General features: G+C 45.1%; 1 protein-coding gene across 1 annotated transcript in view; it reads left to right on the top strand.

Annotated features, from left to right (window-relative positions):
• Positions 1-15,766, top strand: part of LOC116970091 (nucleotide-binding oligomerization domain-containing protein 1-like) — a 53,761-nt gene that overhangs the window by 29,967 nt on the left and 8,028 nt on the right. The window contains exons 8-10 of the mRNA XM_033016823.1: positions 3,699-3,782; positions 9,076-9,159; positions 11,177-11,260. Coding sequence (XP_032872714.1) covers positions 3,699-3,782; positions 9,076-9,159; positions 11,177-11,260 — 252 coding nt within the window. The remainder of the gene's footprint in view (positions 1-3,698; positions 3,783-9,075; positions 9,160-11,176; positions 11,261-15,766) is intronic.

Consider the following 15,766-nt stretch of genomic DNA (forward strand, 5'->3'; position numbering starts at 1 on the left):
ACCCGCGACATGATACGACAAGCTACGACCCTGTCGGCGACAACTGAAGACAATTCAGTCGCCGGTACCTGTCGCCGGTTGATGTAGGTAGTCGCCAATGGAATTTACTGAAGTCAGCACCCGACGACAACCAACGTCACCTGACGTCACCCTGGTGACAACCTACGACAACCTATGACAGCACCTACGACAGGAGAAGACGGGCAACGTCAAGCCCACTGTCGGCGAAAGGTTTTGAACATTTCAAAATCCAGCGGCGACAAAAAAAAGTTACGGCAATTGAGGAGACAACTCACGACAATACAGGCGACACCCCGCGACCATGTGGCAACAGCCTATTTTCCGGCTGGTGCCGAAAAAATCGCCTAAGTGGGACAGGCCCTTTATATATTTTTCTGAGGTGGTTGCTATTATGGCAGTGAATGCCCGACATCGTTTTCCTGTGGTGGACAAAAGTGCTGGAGAAACTCAGCGGGTGCAACAGCATCTAAGGAGCGAAGGAAATAGGCAACGTTTCGGGCCGAAATACTTCTTCAGGCTGAAGAAGGGTTCGACCCGAAATGTTGCCTATTTCCTTCGCTCCATAGGTGCTGCTGCACCCACTGAGTTTATCCAGCACTTTTGTCTACCTTCAATTTTCCAGCATCTGCAGTTCCTTCTTAAAGCTCCTGAATATAGAAGAGAGAGCGAGCAACTGTCCATATGGTGCCAGCGCAATAACCTGGCCCTCAACACCAACAAAACCAAGGAACTGATTGTGGACTTTGGAAGGAGTAGGAGGGGGACCCACAGCCCCATTTATATCAACGGGTCAATGGTTGAAAGGGTCAAGAACTTCAAATTCCTGGGCGTGCACATCTCTGAAGATCTTTCCTGGTCCGAGAACACTAACGCAATTATCAAAAAAGCTCATCAGCGCCTCTACTTCCTGAGAAGATTACGGAGAGTCGGATTGTCAAGGAAGACTCTCTCTAACTTCTACAGGTGCACAGCAGAGAGCATGCTGACCGGTTGCATCGTGGCTTGGTTCGGCAACCTGAGCGCCCTGGAGAGGAAAAGACTACAAAAAGTAGTAAACACTGCCCAGTCCATCATCGGCTCTGACCTTCCTTCCATCGAGGGGATGTATCGCAGTCGCTGCCTCAAAAAGGCTGGCAGTATCATCAAAGACCCACACCATCCTGGCCACACACTCATCTCCCTGCTACCTTCAGGTAGAAGGTACAGGAGCCTGAAGACTGCAACAACCAGGTTCAGGAATAGCTACTTCCCCACAGCCATCAGGCTATTAAACCTGGCTCGGACAAAACTCTGATTATTAATAACCACTTTCTGTTATTTGCACTTTACCAGTTTATTTATTCATGTGTGTATATATTTATATCATGGTATATGGACACATCTATCTGTTTTGTAGTAAATGCCTACTATTTTCTGTGTGCTTAAGCAAAGCAAGAATTTCATTGTCCTATACAGGGACACATGACAATAAACTCACTTGAACTTGAACTTGAAACATTAATCATTTTCCTGTGGTTGATAGCTATTGACATTATCATGTTTTATCCATCAGAAGTCTGTGAAAGGCAGACAATTAAAGCTTTGAACATAAAAGATCTCAGTTGGTCGCTGTCCAAGCTTATTAAACTTAAGAGCAGGAGCTTGAATGTTTATGATTTAAAAACAAATCCACTGTGTTCCTTTTTGGTATGCTTTGACACTTCCCATTCTGTTGTGGAGTACACAAAAGGGATATTCTCAGCTCCTTTCCCTGGTGATAGTACGTGTTCCTTTAGTGTTGGCAATGAGAGATAATCAGGTTTATGTTACGCGAGGGTAGGTATCGACAAGATATAGGGAGAAGATCCATGAGGACTATGGAGATATAACTGCTGGGCTTGCAAGCATCCCTCTTGCAAGGGTTTTCAAAATCCCTCCCAAAGGGAACATAGAAGTTGTCCAGTAAGTGCTTTTTCGATCTGAGCAAAAGCACCCGTGATTGATGTATTTGTCAGTCTGCAATGGAATATCAGCCTGGATTGCCAGAAGTGTACTGCGTCTATGTGGTGTAGCAAACTCTGGAGGCTGTTAATATTGTAACTACTCCCAAAAGGAGATGGGTATTCCCACTAGGAAGGCGAGTGTTAACTCTTATCCTGCAGCTCATAACCAATACCTATATTATTGTTCTCTGAGCAAAGGAAGATACCAGTCCAGAGCATTTTTATTTATTTACTAGAAGTGAACATAAATGACAGAACCAGTATGGTATTAAACTTGTCCCTTTCAGGTCCTCTGCATCAACATGATCTCTTAACACTATTTGAAAAATGTACAAATGAAGAGAACAATTGTAGGTGCCTTGACAACTAGAGCCTGCAATGCCACTCAATGAGGTCATTCCTGTTTTAGAAATACTTAAAACCTCTTCCACTACTCTTTGAGAACGAAAGTTCTCATGATCCTCAGAGAAAAGAATATTGTCTGATCAACGTCTTAAATAACCAATGGCATATTTTCTAGATTGACCCACCCACGAGATGAGACATCCTCTCCGCATCCATTCTGTCCAGATCCTTTATATGTTTCAATCAAATCAATGGGTGGCACGGTGGCGCAGCGTTAGAGCTACTGCCTTACAGCACCAGTTTCAATCCTAACTACGAGTGCTTGGTAGCATGGGGTTTGTACATTCTCCCCGTGACCTGCGTGGGTTTTCTCCGAGATCTTGAGTTTCCTCCCGCACTCTAAAGATGTACAGGTTTGTACGTTAAATGGCTTGGTATAAATGTAGAAATGTCCCTAGTGTGTGTAGGGTAGTGTTAATGTGTGGGGGTTGCTGGTCGGTGTGAACTGAAGGGCCTGTTTCCTCGTTGTATTTTTAAACTAAATTAAATTAAATTTCTTTATTTATATAGCACATTTTTAGTCAACTTGCATTGACCCCAAAGTGCTTCACATAATTACATCCACACACACAGGCAAAGGTGGGTGAAGTGTCTTGCCCAAGGACACACACAGGCAAAGGTGGGTGAAGTGTCTTGCCCAAGGACACAACGACAGTATGCACTCCAAGCGGGATTCGAACCAGCTACCTTCCGGTTGCCAGCCGAACACTTAGCCCATTGTGCCATCTGTCGTCCCTAAAATAACTAAACTAACTAAAATAAATCCCCTCTCACTCCACTAGACTCCAGCCTGCCCAACCTTCCCTCATAAACCAATCTTCCCATTTTTGGCAAAGCTTATCCAATTTGCTTCCAAAATATTAATATCCTCTCGTAAATATGGAGCAATAAGAGCAAGGGGAATGTCCACGTAAACCTTTATCCTCAGCACTCAGTTTGATTGTTTTGATCGTTGCCGGTGGGTGCATGTGACTGCTCTTTATTCAGCTTAGTTTAATATTATCACATATACTGAGGTACAGTAAAAAGCTTTTGTTTGCAGCGCGCTATCAGGTCAAAGAAAAGACGATACATGAATACAATCAAACCATCCACAGTGCACAGATAAAGGTCATTCAGGGTGATTCTGAAACTGTGCAAAAGATGTTTTAGAAATACAACCATGAAAACCAATGGTATTGAAAAGCTTAATTACATTTGTCGAACGAAGATCACTTATTTTCTATTTTACTTGCAGTTTCTAAATCTCAAGCAATTGACCAAAATAACTTGATGTTTAATGATCGACAGGTTCTGGGGAAATCAAATAGGAGACAAAGGGGCTGAAGAGGTTGCAGAAGCGTTAATAGATCACCACAGTCTGAAAGAGATGAGGTAATTACATTTATTATCATATGGCATTTGCTTGCAAAATCTTTCTGAAATTAGGGCATGGACGATAATGAGGGGTTAAACAGACAATGCTGGCGCTCTCTGAAGTTCAGAAGAGTGAGGAATCTCATAGAAACATAGAAAATAGGTGCAGGAGTAGGCCATACGGCCATTCCATATGATCATGACTGATCATCCAACTCAGTATCCTGTACCTGCCTTCTCTCCATACCCCCTGATCACTTTAGCCACAAGGGCCACATCTAACACCCTCTTAAATATAGCCAATGAACTGGCCTTAACTACCTTCTGTGGCAGAGAATTCCACAGATTCACCACTCTCTGTGTGAAAAATGTTTTTCTCATCTCGGTCCTAAAAGATTTCCCCCTTATCCTTAAACTGTGACCCCTTGTTCTGGACTTCCCCAACATCGGGAACAATCTTCCTGCATCTAGTCTGTCCAATTCCTTAAGAATTTTGTAAGTTTCTATAAGATCCCCCCTCAATCTTCTAAATTCAAAATTCATGAAGCGTACTAAATGCTCATAGACCTGCAGAGATTGATTCATTCAATCGATGAGGATTATTTTCTTACCAGGGGTGTGCGGGTTGGGGGGGGGGGGGGGTTCATGTTCTCAAGATAAGGCTCCTGAATCGAGATGAAATCTCTTTAGCCAGAGGGTGGGAACCCTTTGGAATTTTCAGCCCAAGGTGACAATGAAGATACAACTGCTGCACATGTCCAAGCTAAGATCAATCAATAGATTTTTTGATATTAAGCAGCGATAAGCCATGATCTCAATTACATGGTGAAATGGTCTTGAGGGGTCAAATGGGTTATTGCTACTTCTCTTTCATGTGTGCGGTATTGCATAGAGGTTAAATTGGGATGGGATCACGGGTTTCCTTTCTCAATGCTATTTTAAGTAACCAGTTTAGATTTCACAATCCAACAGGTTCCTCATTTTGCATGTGATGTCTTATTATGTTGGCTTAAAGCTGAATTTAAATTCTCCTTTAAAAGAGAACATTTAACATTTTATCTCCCGGATAACTGCTTTGATAATGAGTACACTGCCATACTACATCTAAATGAATATCTTCATAGGCTAAATTAGGAGGAGTTTGTCACAAAAATATTCATTTATCCACGAAAATCTCCTCTAGTTCCAAAGGATGGCCTCTTACTTATTTACCCTATTTCCACTGAATTCACAGCAGCTATATTATGTTTGTAATATCCTTAAGGGTCTGTCCCACTTACGTGATTTATTCGGAGACTTGCCGGCACCCGTCATAGTCGCAGCAGGTCACCGAAATGTTTCAAAATGTTGAAAATCCAGCAGCGACCAGAAAAAGGGAAAACTCTTTGGGCGACTACTCACGGCCAAACAGGCGTGACCTGCTGCGACTATGACGGGTGCCGGCAAGTCACCGAATAAATCACGTAAGTGGGACAGGCCCTTTAAGTATGCAACACCCAAAGAGTGCAGAGAAGATTTATGAGGAAGTTGCCATGAATCAAGGGCCTGGCCTATAGAGAGAGATTGGGTAAGCTAGACCTTTAGTCCTTGGTGTGCAGGAGACTAAAGGGCCTGTCCCACTTAGGCGATTTTTTTCGGCGACTGCCGACGATTGTCATAGTCGTAGCAGGTTGCCGAAAAACTGGCGACTGGACCCCCCTACGACAATGTCTGCGACAAGCTACAACAACCTACCACCTAGTCGGCGTCAAGCTACGACAAGCTACCGACAACCGGCGACCCATTAGGACATCCACCAATGACCACACCTACGACAACCTACGTCCACCCCGCGGCAAGCTACGGCCCTGTCAGCGACAACTGAAGACAACTTAAGACAATTCAGTCGCCGGTATCTGTCACGACTTGACGTACGTTGACGTAGGTAGTCGCCAATGGAATTCACCGAAGTCAGCACCTACGTCACCTGGCAACAACCTACGACAGCATCTACGTCATGAGAAGTCAAGCAACGCTCATGGCCGTCAAGCCAACTGTCGCCGAATATTTTTGAACATTTTAAAATCCAGCGGCAACCAGAAAAAAGCTACGACTCTTTGGGCGACTGAGGAGACGACTCACGACCATATAGGCGACACCCCGGCAACCATGTGGCAACAGCCTGTAGTCGCCTAAAAAATCGCCTAAGTGGGATAGGCCCTTAAGGGGTTATCTTATTGAGATGTATAAAATCACAAGGAGAATAGATATGGGGAATGGAATCTTTTACACAGAGTAGGGGAGTCATGAACAAGAGGACATACTATAGGTTTAAGGTGAGAGGTGAAAGATTTAATAGGAACATGGGAAAATTTTTCACTCAGAGGATGGTCGATATATGGAATGAGCTGCCAGAGGAGATATTTGAAGTAGGTATAATAATAATATTTATGACACTTGGGCAGGTCCATGTAAAGGAAAGGCTTAAAGGGATAGGGATCAAATGTAGACAAATTGAACTATCTTCGATGGGGCATCTTGGTCGCCATGGATGAATTGGGCAGAAGGGAACATTTCCGTGCTGTGTGACTCTACGATGATGTCATTCCAATGCTCTGTTTACTGACGTCCCATCTTCACATTCTACAAATTCTACCATCTAAAATTCTGACCATCTGGACTGTTCACACATTAATGATGGATGTTAATGGTGGATGTTAATTTGTGTTTATTGTGTGTTTTGTTGTTTATTATTACATGTATGACTGCAGGCAACGACATTTTGTTCAGGCCGAAAGGTCTGAATGACAAATAAAGGAATCTAATCTAATCTAATCAATCAAAGGCAATCAATCAGTTTTATTCGTCACATTGCACATAAAGTGCAAGTGAAATGAATTTGCCAGCAGCGGTACAATGATAAAGAACACACAAACACAATAAAAATGTAACACAAACATCCACCACAGCATTCATCACTGTGGTGGAAGGCACAGAAATTGTCCAGTCCTCCTCCATTTTCCCCCGTGGTCGAGACCACAATCCTCCGCAGTCGCCACTGCGGGCGTCCAGATGATAAAAGGACAAGGTAAAAGTCAAGGTAAGTCCAGGATCGGCTCTTCCCCACCGGAGACAGCGGCTTCAGGCTGGTGTAGGCCGCAGGCCGGCGGTCGAAGATTTAAAGTTCGCGCCGCAGCCAGAAGCACCGCAGACTGCAGAGCCGGCGGTCGAAGCTCCCCCTCCAGGGATGATGGTAAGTCCACGCCGGGCCCGCGGTAGAAGTTGGCCGCGGGCCGGCATTCGGAGCTTCTTCTTCCCCCCGGGTCCCCCACGAGGGATCCCGGGCTGTAGACGCTGCGCCAGCTGGAGCTGTGCAGACCGCGCGCGGCTTCAGGCTGCCGGCTGCCACGGGCCAGCGAAACGGAGCGCTCCCCTCCAGCGAGGGCTCGCCCGCTCCACGCCGAGAGTCTGCACTGCGCCCGCCGCTGAAGCCCCAGGCGCGTCTCCGGGAAAGGCCGCGCCGATCCTCGTTGTTAGGCCATGGGGAGGCGACCTGGAAAAAGTCGCCTCTCCGTGGAGGAGGCGACCAAAGCGGTTTCCCCCTTACCCCCCCCCCCCACACCACCCCCCACACAAAACACACCGAGAAACATCAAAACCATACTGTAAAACATACTAAAAAAACAAAAAAAGTAGAAAAAAAACGGACACGCTGCTGACAGGGCGCCGGCTTGCAGCACCCCCACCGACCTAATCTATTAAGAATCTGCTCACTGAGTTACATTTATACTGGTTCAAGCAAAGATTGTGTTTTAATCTTCTCATCTGCTTTCAAGTCCCTCTGAGGCTGAAACCCTCAAGTCCCTCCCTATCCATTTAACCCAATTTTGGTTCCTTCCGCATCACCATCTTTGATTCCTCCATCAATCTAGATTGTGCCTTCATCTACATTGATCCTTTTTCTGGAATTTCCTTCCTAATGCCCCTGTCCCACTTAGGAAACCTGAACGGAAACCTCTGGAGACTTTGCGCCCCACCCAAGGTTTCCGTGCGGTTCCCGGAGGTTGCAGGTGGTTCCCGGAGGATGCAGGTAGTGGAAGCAGGTAGGGAGACTGACAAAAACCTCCGGGAACCACTGGGAACCGCACAGAAACCTTGGATGGGGCGCAAAGTCTCCAGAGGTTTCCGTTCAGGTTTCCTAAGTGGGACAGGGGCACGGTGGGCGGCGCGACTTTCGTCAGCAGCGGCCTCTGCAGTCCGTCTGCGTTTTTATTATTTTATGTCTATGTTTTATGTAGTTTTTGTTATTTTTTGTTGGGGTATGTGTGTGGGGGGGTGGTGTGGGGGGGAGGGGGTAACTTTTAAATCTCTCCCTGCACGGGAGACCCGACCTTTTCTTTGTCGGGTCTCCGTTGTCGTTGGGGCTGCAACGAGGAGCGGCCTCCAACAGGAAGACCGGGGGCTCTGGTGCCGACTACTCACCTCACCGTCGCGGAGCTGGCCGAGTCCAGAGCGGGTGGAGCGGTGGTGGACGCTGCTGCGACCCGACCCCCGGAGATTCGGTGGCTACAACTGCGGGTTTGGCGGACTGCGGCACCGGGAGCCCGCGGGTCCCTGGAGGGAGACCGCTTTTCGGGGCTTCCGCAACGTCGACTTCTCCCGCCCGAGTTGCGGGGTTGAAGAGCTCCTGGAGCGGGGCCTTACAGCACCGCCCCGCGCGGCTTGGAATGGCCGCGGGACTGCGAGCGCACGCCGGGGGCTCTAACACCAAGATTCGGTGCGCGGCCTTGCATCACCCGGCGTGGCTTTAATGGCCGCGGGACAATCGCCATCGCCCGCCGGGGGCTTTGACTTTGACTCTGACATCGGGGGGGGGGGGGGGGGGGGGGAGTGCAGTGGAGAGATAAGTTTTTTTGGCCTTCCATCACAGCAATGTGATGGATGTTTATGTAAATTATGTTGTGTCTTGGGTCTATTTGTTTGTAATGTATGGCTGCAGAAACGGCATTTCGTTTGGACCTCAAGGGGTCCAAATGACAATAAATTGAATTGTATTGTATAAGCCTCTCCACTTCATTTTTCTTCCTAAAAACCTATCTCATGGATTAAGTATTTAGTCACCTGTATTAATATCCTTTTTTTTTTAATGGAGTCAAATGCTCTTTTAAAACACATCAGGATATTTCACTGTGCTGAAGGTGCTACAGTATATGGAAGCCGTTTATTGTTCATCTTGGCTATCTTCACTGAATTCTAAGATCTGATTACATCGTAATTATGCCTTGAGAACAGTGCAAATGAAAATCTGCCATTTGTTTCCATCTTTTCCTAGCCTTGCAGCAAATCTGATCTCATCAAAGGGCGGCCAACACTTGGCCAAGGCACTCTGCAAGAACAACTCGCTGAAGATACTCTGGTAAAAACTGGAATTCTCGGGGATGGTTGAATACCAAGAACATTTTTAGATGTTACTAAAGGAAAAATGTAGCTATCCAGTCATTTACTCTGAAATTAATCAAAGTAAATGCTCATAAAGTTTACGACCAGAATGAATCATTTATATGAATTTAGTTTTGGGGAGTTTATTTGACTTTTTTTCAAAAACTTAGAAGAGTTAAATTGAGGTTTACAGTATTACAATTTACATTTACAGTGGTCTTTTTTACTAAATACTCACACTCACCTTGTCAAAGGCTAAAATGCATAATTAAGTTGAATCAATTTAATGGCATATTTTACTTGATGCAAACTCTGAATTGCCTCAGAGATGGTAATACTAAATACAAAGCATTCCTGGGAGTGGGGGCTGTTCTGTGCAGAACGTTCAAAATGAAGGGGATTAGAGTTTAAAACTTTAAAATGAAAAGACGGCTTCACAGGGTGGATATTGAAAAGATGTTTCCCATAGCTGGAGAGTCGATCATAAGATCATAAGTGATAGGATCAGAATTAGGCCATTCAGCCCATCGTCTACTCTGCCATTCAATCATGGCTGATCTACCTCACCCTCCTAACCCCATTCTCCTGCCTTCTCCCCATAACCCCTGACACCCATAATAATCAAGAATCGATCTATCTCTGCCTTAAATATAACTTTGGGGCATAGTCGCATTGCAGTTGTACAGGGTCTTGGTGAGACCACACCTGGAGTATTGTGTACAGTTTTGGTCTCCTAATCTGAGGAAAGACATTCTTGCCATAGAGGGAGTACAGAGAAGGTTCACCAGACTGATTCCTGGGATGGCAGGACTTTCATATGAAGAAAGACTGGATAGACTCGGCTTGTACTCGCTAGAATTTAGAAGATTGAGGGCGGATCTTATAGAAACTTACAAAATTCTTAAGAGGTTGGACAGGCTAGATGCAGGAAGATTGTTCCCGATGTTGGGGAAATCCAGGACAAGGACAAGGATAAGGGGGAAATCTTTTAGGACCGAGATGAGAAAAACATTTTTCACACAGAGTGGTGAATCTCTGGAATTCTCTGCCACAGAATGTAGTTGAGGCCAGTTCATTTGGGGCACCTATTTTCTATGTTTCTATGTTTCTATAGTCTCAGACTCTCAAAGTCTCAGTCTTGGGCGCATAGTCCCAGGATAAGGGTTGAGACACGAAGGACTGAGTTTACAAGGAGGTCATTCACTTGGAAGACCATGTATCATTTGAGCCCTTTACAATAGAGGGTTTTGGATGGTCAGTCATGTAGTATTTTCAATGTCAAGATTAATAGATTTTTGGAGTGCAGAATAATCACCTTGGAATGCGAAGATAATGAAGAGGGTCAGATATTAATTGGAAAGCAGGCGTAAGGGAATGAAAGGACTGTCACTCTGTTTAATGTTATGTATATTATAACCAGACATGATCAATTTTACAAAAATCCCTTGTATGTATCCCTGTAAAATACATCTGCAGTTACTCCCTATACATCCCTTGTATTAATTTTGCACCTATATCATGGCATGTTGTACACAATAACTCTTCATTGGATATCAATTGAGAGTAGGGAAGATTCAAACAAGAGGACATGATTTGAGAATTAAGGGACAGAAGTTTAGGGGTGACATGAGGGGGAACTTCTTTACTCAGAGAGTGGTGGCTGTGTGGAATGAGCTTCCAGTGGAAGTGGTGGAGGCAGGTTCGATTTTATAATTTAAAAATAAATTGGATAGGTATATGGACGGGAAAGGAATGGAGGGTTATGGTCTGAGTGCAGGTAGATGGGACTACGGGAGAATAAGTGTTCGGCACGGACTAGAAGGGCTGAGATGGCCTGTTTCCGTGCTGTAATTGTTATATGGTTATATGGTTATATATCACTTCCAAAGCAGTTTAGTTATGGCCAAGTCTTTAAACCGAACAACCCAGACATTGAAATTCCCATTAGGAAGTGATATTTTGGATTTTACAGTCTTGTGACATTCTTCTTGCAGGTTGACACAGAATGATTTGGATGACGAAGCAGCTGAATGCTTTGGCGAAATGCTGAGAGTGAACTGCTCTTTGGAAAAGTTATGGTAATATTTTATTCATGCCCCCACTGTGAATGGTGACTTTCAATCTTTCCGTGTCACTGCAATGATACCAAAAGGTGATATTCTAACATAAATCAATGGACTTTATGGACCTACCATAAAGAAACATCAGCTCATTTGTTCCTAACATGTCTTCAAGTGTAAATATAACTCAGATAGGACAGAAAAGGTGTTTTCTTGTTGATGGTCTCAGACCCTGCACATCCTAGTGCTTCCAAGATGACGCCCATCCAGGTGACTATTTGCGTGCTTGCCACAAAACAGAACTACAAACTCATATTACAATCACGCCACACTCTGACATGTATCTATGCACTGTGAATGGATCCATTGTAATCATGTATTGTCTTTCCACTGACTGGTAAGCACACAAAAAAAGCTTTTCACTGTACCACTGTACATGCAACAATAATCTAAACTGATGTTGGAGAAAATTTGCATGGTAAGTCCAAAGGCAACTTTTGATCGACTCCACTTAGGAAAGTTTGTATGTTCGCAATTACTTTCATATTGCTTTTACCCCCAACCCACTTGAGAGTTGAAATTTGAGACATGTCAAGGCATTGTGGATGTGAGTTGTGGACGTAGCCCAAACCATCATGCAAGCCAACCTCCATTCCATTGACTCCATCTACACTTCACTCTGCCTGGACAAAGCCACCAGCATAATCATGGGTTAGTCCAATCCCGGTCACTCCCACTTCTCCCTCACCATCAGGCAAGAGGTACAGAAGTTTGAAAACACATACCATATAACCATATAGGTACATAGATACATAGAAAATAGGTGCAGGAGTAGGCCATTCGGCCCTTCGAGCCTGCACCGCCATTCAATATGATCATGGCTGATCATCCAACTCAGTATCCTGTACCTGCCTTCTCTCCATACCCCCTGATCCCTTTAGCCACAAGGGCCACATCTAACTCCCTCTTAAATATAGCCAATGAACTGGCCCCAACTACCTTCTGTGGCAGAGAGTTCCAGAGATTCACCACTCTCTGTGTGAAAAATGTTTTTCTTATACTGTATAACAATTACAGCATGGAAACAGGCCATCTCGGCCCTTCTAGTCCGTGCCGAACACTTATTCTCACCTAGTCCCATCTACCTGCACTCAGACCATAACCCTCCATTCCTTTCCCATCCATATACCTATCCAATTTATTTTTAAATAATAAAATCGAACCTGCCTCCACCACTTCCACTGGAAGCTCATTCCACACAGCTTCCACTCTCTGCGTTAAGAAGTTCCCCCTCATGTTCCCCCTAAACTTCTGTCCCTTAATTCTCAAATCATGTCCTCTTGTTTGAATCTTCCCTACTCTCAATGGAAAAAGCTTATCCACGTCAACTCTGTCTATCCCTCTCATCATTTTAAAGACCTCTAACAAGTCCCCCCTTAACCATCTGCGCTCCAGAGAATAAAGACCTAACTTGTTCAACCTTTCTCTGTAACTTAGTTGCTGAAACCCAGGCAACATTCTAGTAAATCTCCTCTGTACTCTCTCTATTTTGTTGACATCTTTCCTATAATTTGGCGACCAAAATTGTACACCATACTCCAGAATTGGCCTCACCAATGCCTTGTACAATTTTAACATTACATACCTCCAGATTCAGCGACAGTTTCTTCCCAGCAGTAATCAAGCAATTGAATGGTACTTTCATCAGCTTGCAAGCAATGCTGCCCTCCCATCTACCTCGTTGAAGACCTTTGGACTATCTTTAATTGGACTTTATTGGAAATTATCTTGCACTAGACGTTGTATCCTTTATCTGTACACTGTGGACAGCTTGATTGTAATCATGTATAGTCTCTTTGACTGGATCGCACGCAAATTGAAACTCTTCATTGTACTTCAGTACATGTGACAGTAATATATAAACTAAAACTAAAAACAAACTGAACTAAACAAAATAATTTAAAAGCACAAGGACAAGAGTAGCCAGAGAGAGCATGAAAGATTGCGACTGTGTAAAGGGAATACGACGAAGTGGTAGATTTAATCAACAGCTCACAAATTCATTCTTTAAAAGTTGTGATCCCAATGTGAATCTGGCATGCTGGGGAGATTGTGAAGACGTAAATACCACAATAGCAGAGGGATCTAGGAGTACAGGGATACATAGTTACAGGAAAGTGGCATCACGAGTACATGGGGTGGTCAAGGATGCTTTTGGTACATTGATCTTCATCAGTCAGAATATTGAGCATAAAACTTTGGGTGTTATCTATATTACTAAAAGTCTGATCTTGCCCGCTTTTGGCTCGCTGTGGCATGATTTCCGAGAGAACGCCTCCACCTACGGCCATCATTTTTGGCCACCTCGCTAAGAGACCCCTCCGCCTTCCGGGACTGGAGGATTTTTCCCATCGATGAAAAATCAGAGAGATAATAATGTTTTTTTTTAAATTTGCCATTCTTTCTTCTGCCCCCGCTGGTGGGAAGGGGGAGGGACTATAAAACCCGGAAGTGGTGTGCCTCACTCAGTCTCTGCAAGATGGAGGAAGCCAGAGGGTTACTTCTCTTTGAGCTAGGAATAACACTGAACACATGTCTACTCAACTATGAGTCCCCTTAATGTGGTTTGAAAATGAAAATATGGTTGATTTGAAGTAAAAAGGCACTACCTGCAAATGGTTGTTTGGGTGCTTTGGGTTGAAGTTAAACGGCACTACTGCAAATGGTGGTTTGGGTGCTTTGGCTTGAAGTTAAAAGGCACTACTGCAAATGGTGGGTTGGGTGCTTTGGCTTGAAGTTAAAAGGCACTACCTGCAAATGGTTGTTTGGGTGCTTTGGGTTGAAGTTAAACGGCACTACTGCAAATGGTGGTTTGGGTGCTTTGGCTAACTTCCTGTTTGCACTGTATATTGATTTTAGATAAAACGCTACCACTTACGGCTGTGATTTTTGGCCCTCTTACTCAGTTCCCCTCCGCTCAGCAGGTGCAGAGGATTCTTCTAATCATTGAAAAATAAAAGTGTTATTGGTGTTTAAAAAATGTTGAGAATCTCTCTCCTGTCAATTACGCCATGAAGGCCATACCTTTTCCGGTGGGAGGGGGAGGGGTTATAAAACCCGGAAGTGTGGGTGTGGCTCAGTCTCTGCATGATGGGGGAGGGAGAGGTCACAACTCTGTTTGAGCTGTGAATCAATTGAACACACTGAATGTCTACTGAACTGTGAGTTTGGTGTTTTGTGTGGTTTTATGGTGGTTTTATGGTGGTTTGACCCTGCATGAAATGGTATGAAGCTGCATTTGAATTTGGTGGCCTTGCACCTTGCTTGAAATGGAATGAAACTGCACTTGAATTTGGTGGCCTTGCACCCAGCTTGAAATGGAATGAAACTGCACTGAATTTGGTGGTCTTGCACCCTGCTTGAAGTGGTAGGAAACTGCACCTAAATTTGGTGGCCTTGCACCCTGCTCGAAGTGGTAAGAAACTGCTTGAATTTGGTGGCCTTGCACCCTGCTTGAAATGGTAGGAAAATGGATTTGAATTTGGTGGCCTTGCACCCTGCTTGAAATCGAATTTCAAGGAATAGCCATTAGTCAACTGCCAGCCCACCAGCTGTGAGTGAGCTGCCAGCACATCAGGCTTGAGGGACTAGGCGGCCACCCCAAGAACCCATTCCAGCGCTCCAGAAAGCCTTCCCACTGGCCACCATTATTGGAATTGGTGGAGAGGTGGAATTTTGAGCCGTGTGAACATGGGACCCAACGGGTCCCACTTAGTCTAGTATGTTATATATGTACAAGGTGTCGGTGAGGCTGAATTTGGAGTATTGTTTTCAGTGTTAGTCATCCAGCTACAGAAAGGAAGCCATTTAGCTGGAACGAGTGCAGGGGAGATTTAGAAGGACGCTGCCAGGATTTGAGGGCCTAAGTTATTGGAAGGTACAGGCAAGCTAGTACTTTATTCCTTGGAGTGCAGGAGGGTGATCTGTAGAGTTGTACAATACAATATACAATACAATTTTATTGTCATTTGAGCCTCAGTGAGGCTCAAACGAAATTTTGTTTCCACAGCCATACAAACAAAGACAATTCCTAGACATACACACAATTTAATTCACACAAACATTAAAAAGTATAAACAAGGCAAAAGTATTTTCTCTCCCCTGTTCTCCATGTCTCTCCCAATGTCCAAGCCCCAGGCGGGCGATGATAAGTCCCACGGCCATTTTAGGCCGTGCCGGGCGATTTACGGCCCCGCTCCCGGTCTAAAAGTCTCGAAGTTGGAGCCCCCGGCGGGCACTGTAATGTCCCACGGCCATGAAGCCGTGTCGGGTGATGTATGACTCCGCTCTGGGTCGTTCCAACCCCGCGACACGGGCTAGAGATGTAGCGTTGCGGGAGCTCCGGGAAGCGGTCTCTCTCTCCCCCCGGACCCGCGAGCTCCCGATGTCCCAGTCCACCGGACCTGCGGCTGCGTTACTGGAGCCTCCGAGCCCCAGGAGTCGAGTCGCAGCAGCGAGTCACCA

The sequence above is a fragment of the Amblyraja radiata genome, chromosome 2, assembly GCF_010909765.2.
Source record: "Amblyraja radiata isolate CabotCenter1 chromosome 2, sAmbRad1.1.pri, whole genome shotgun sequence".
Lineage (NCBI taxonomy): Eukaryota > Metazoa > Chordata > Chondrichthyes > Rajiformes > Rajidae > Amblyraja > Amblyraja radiata.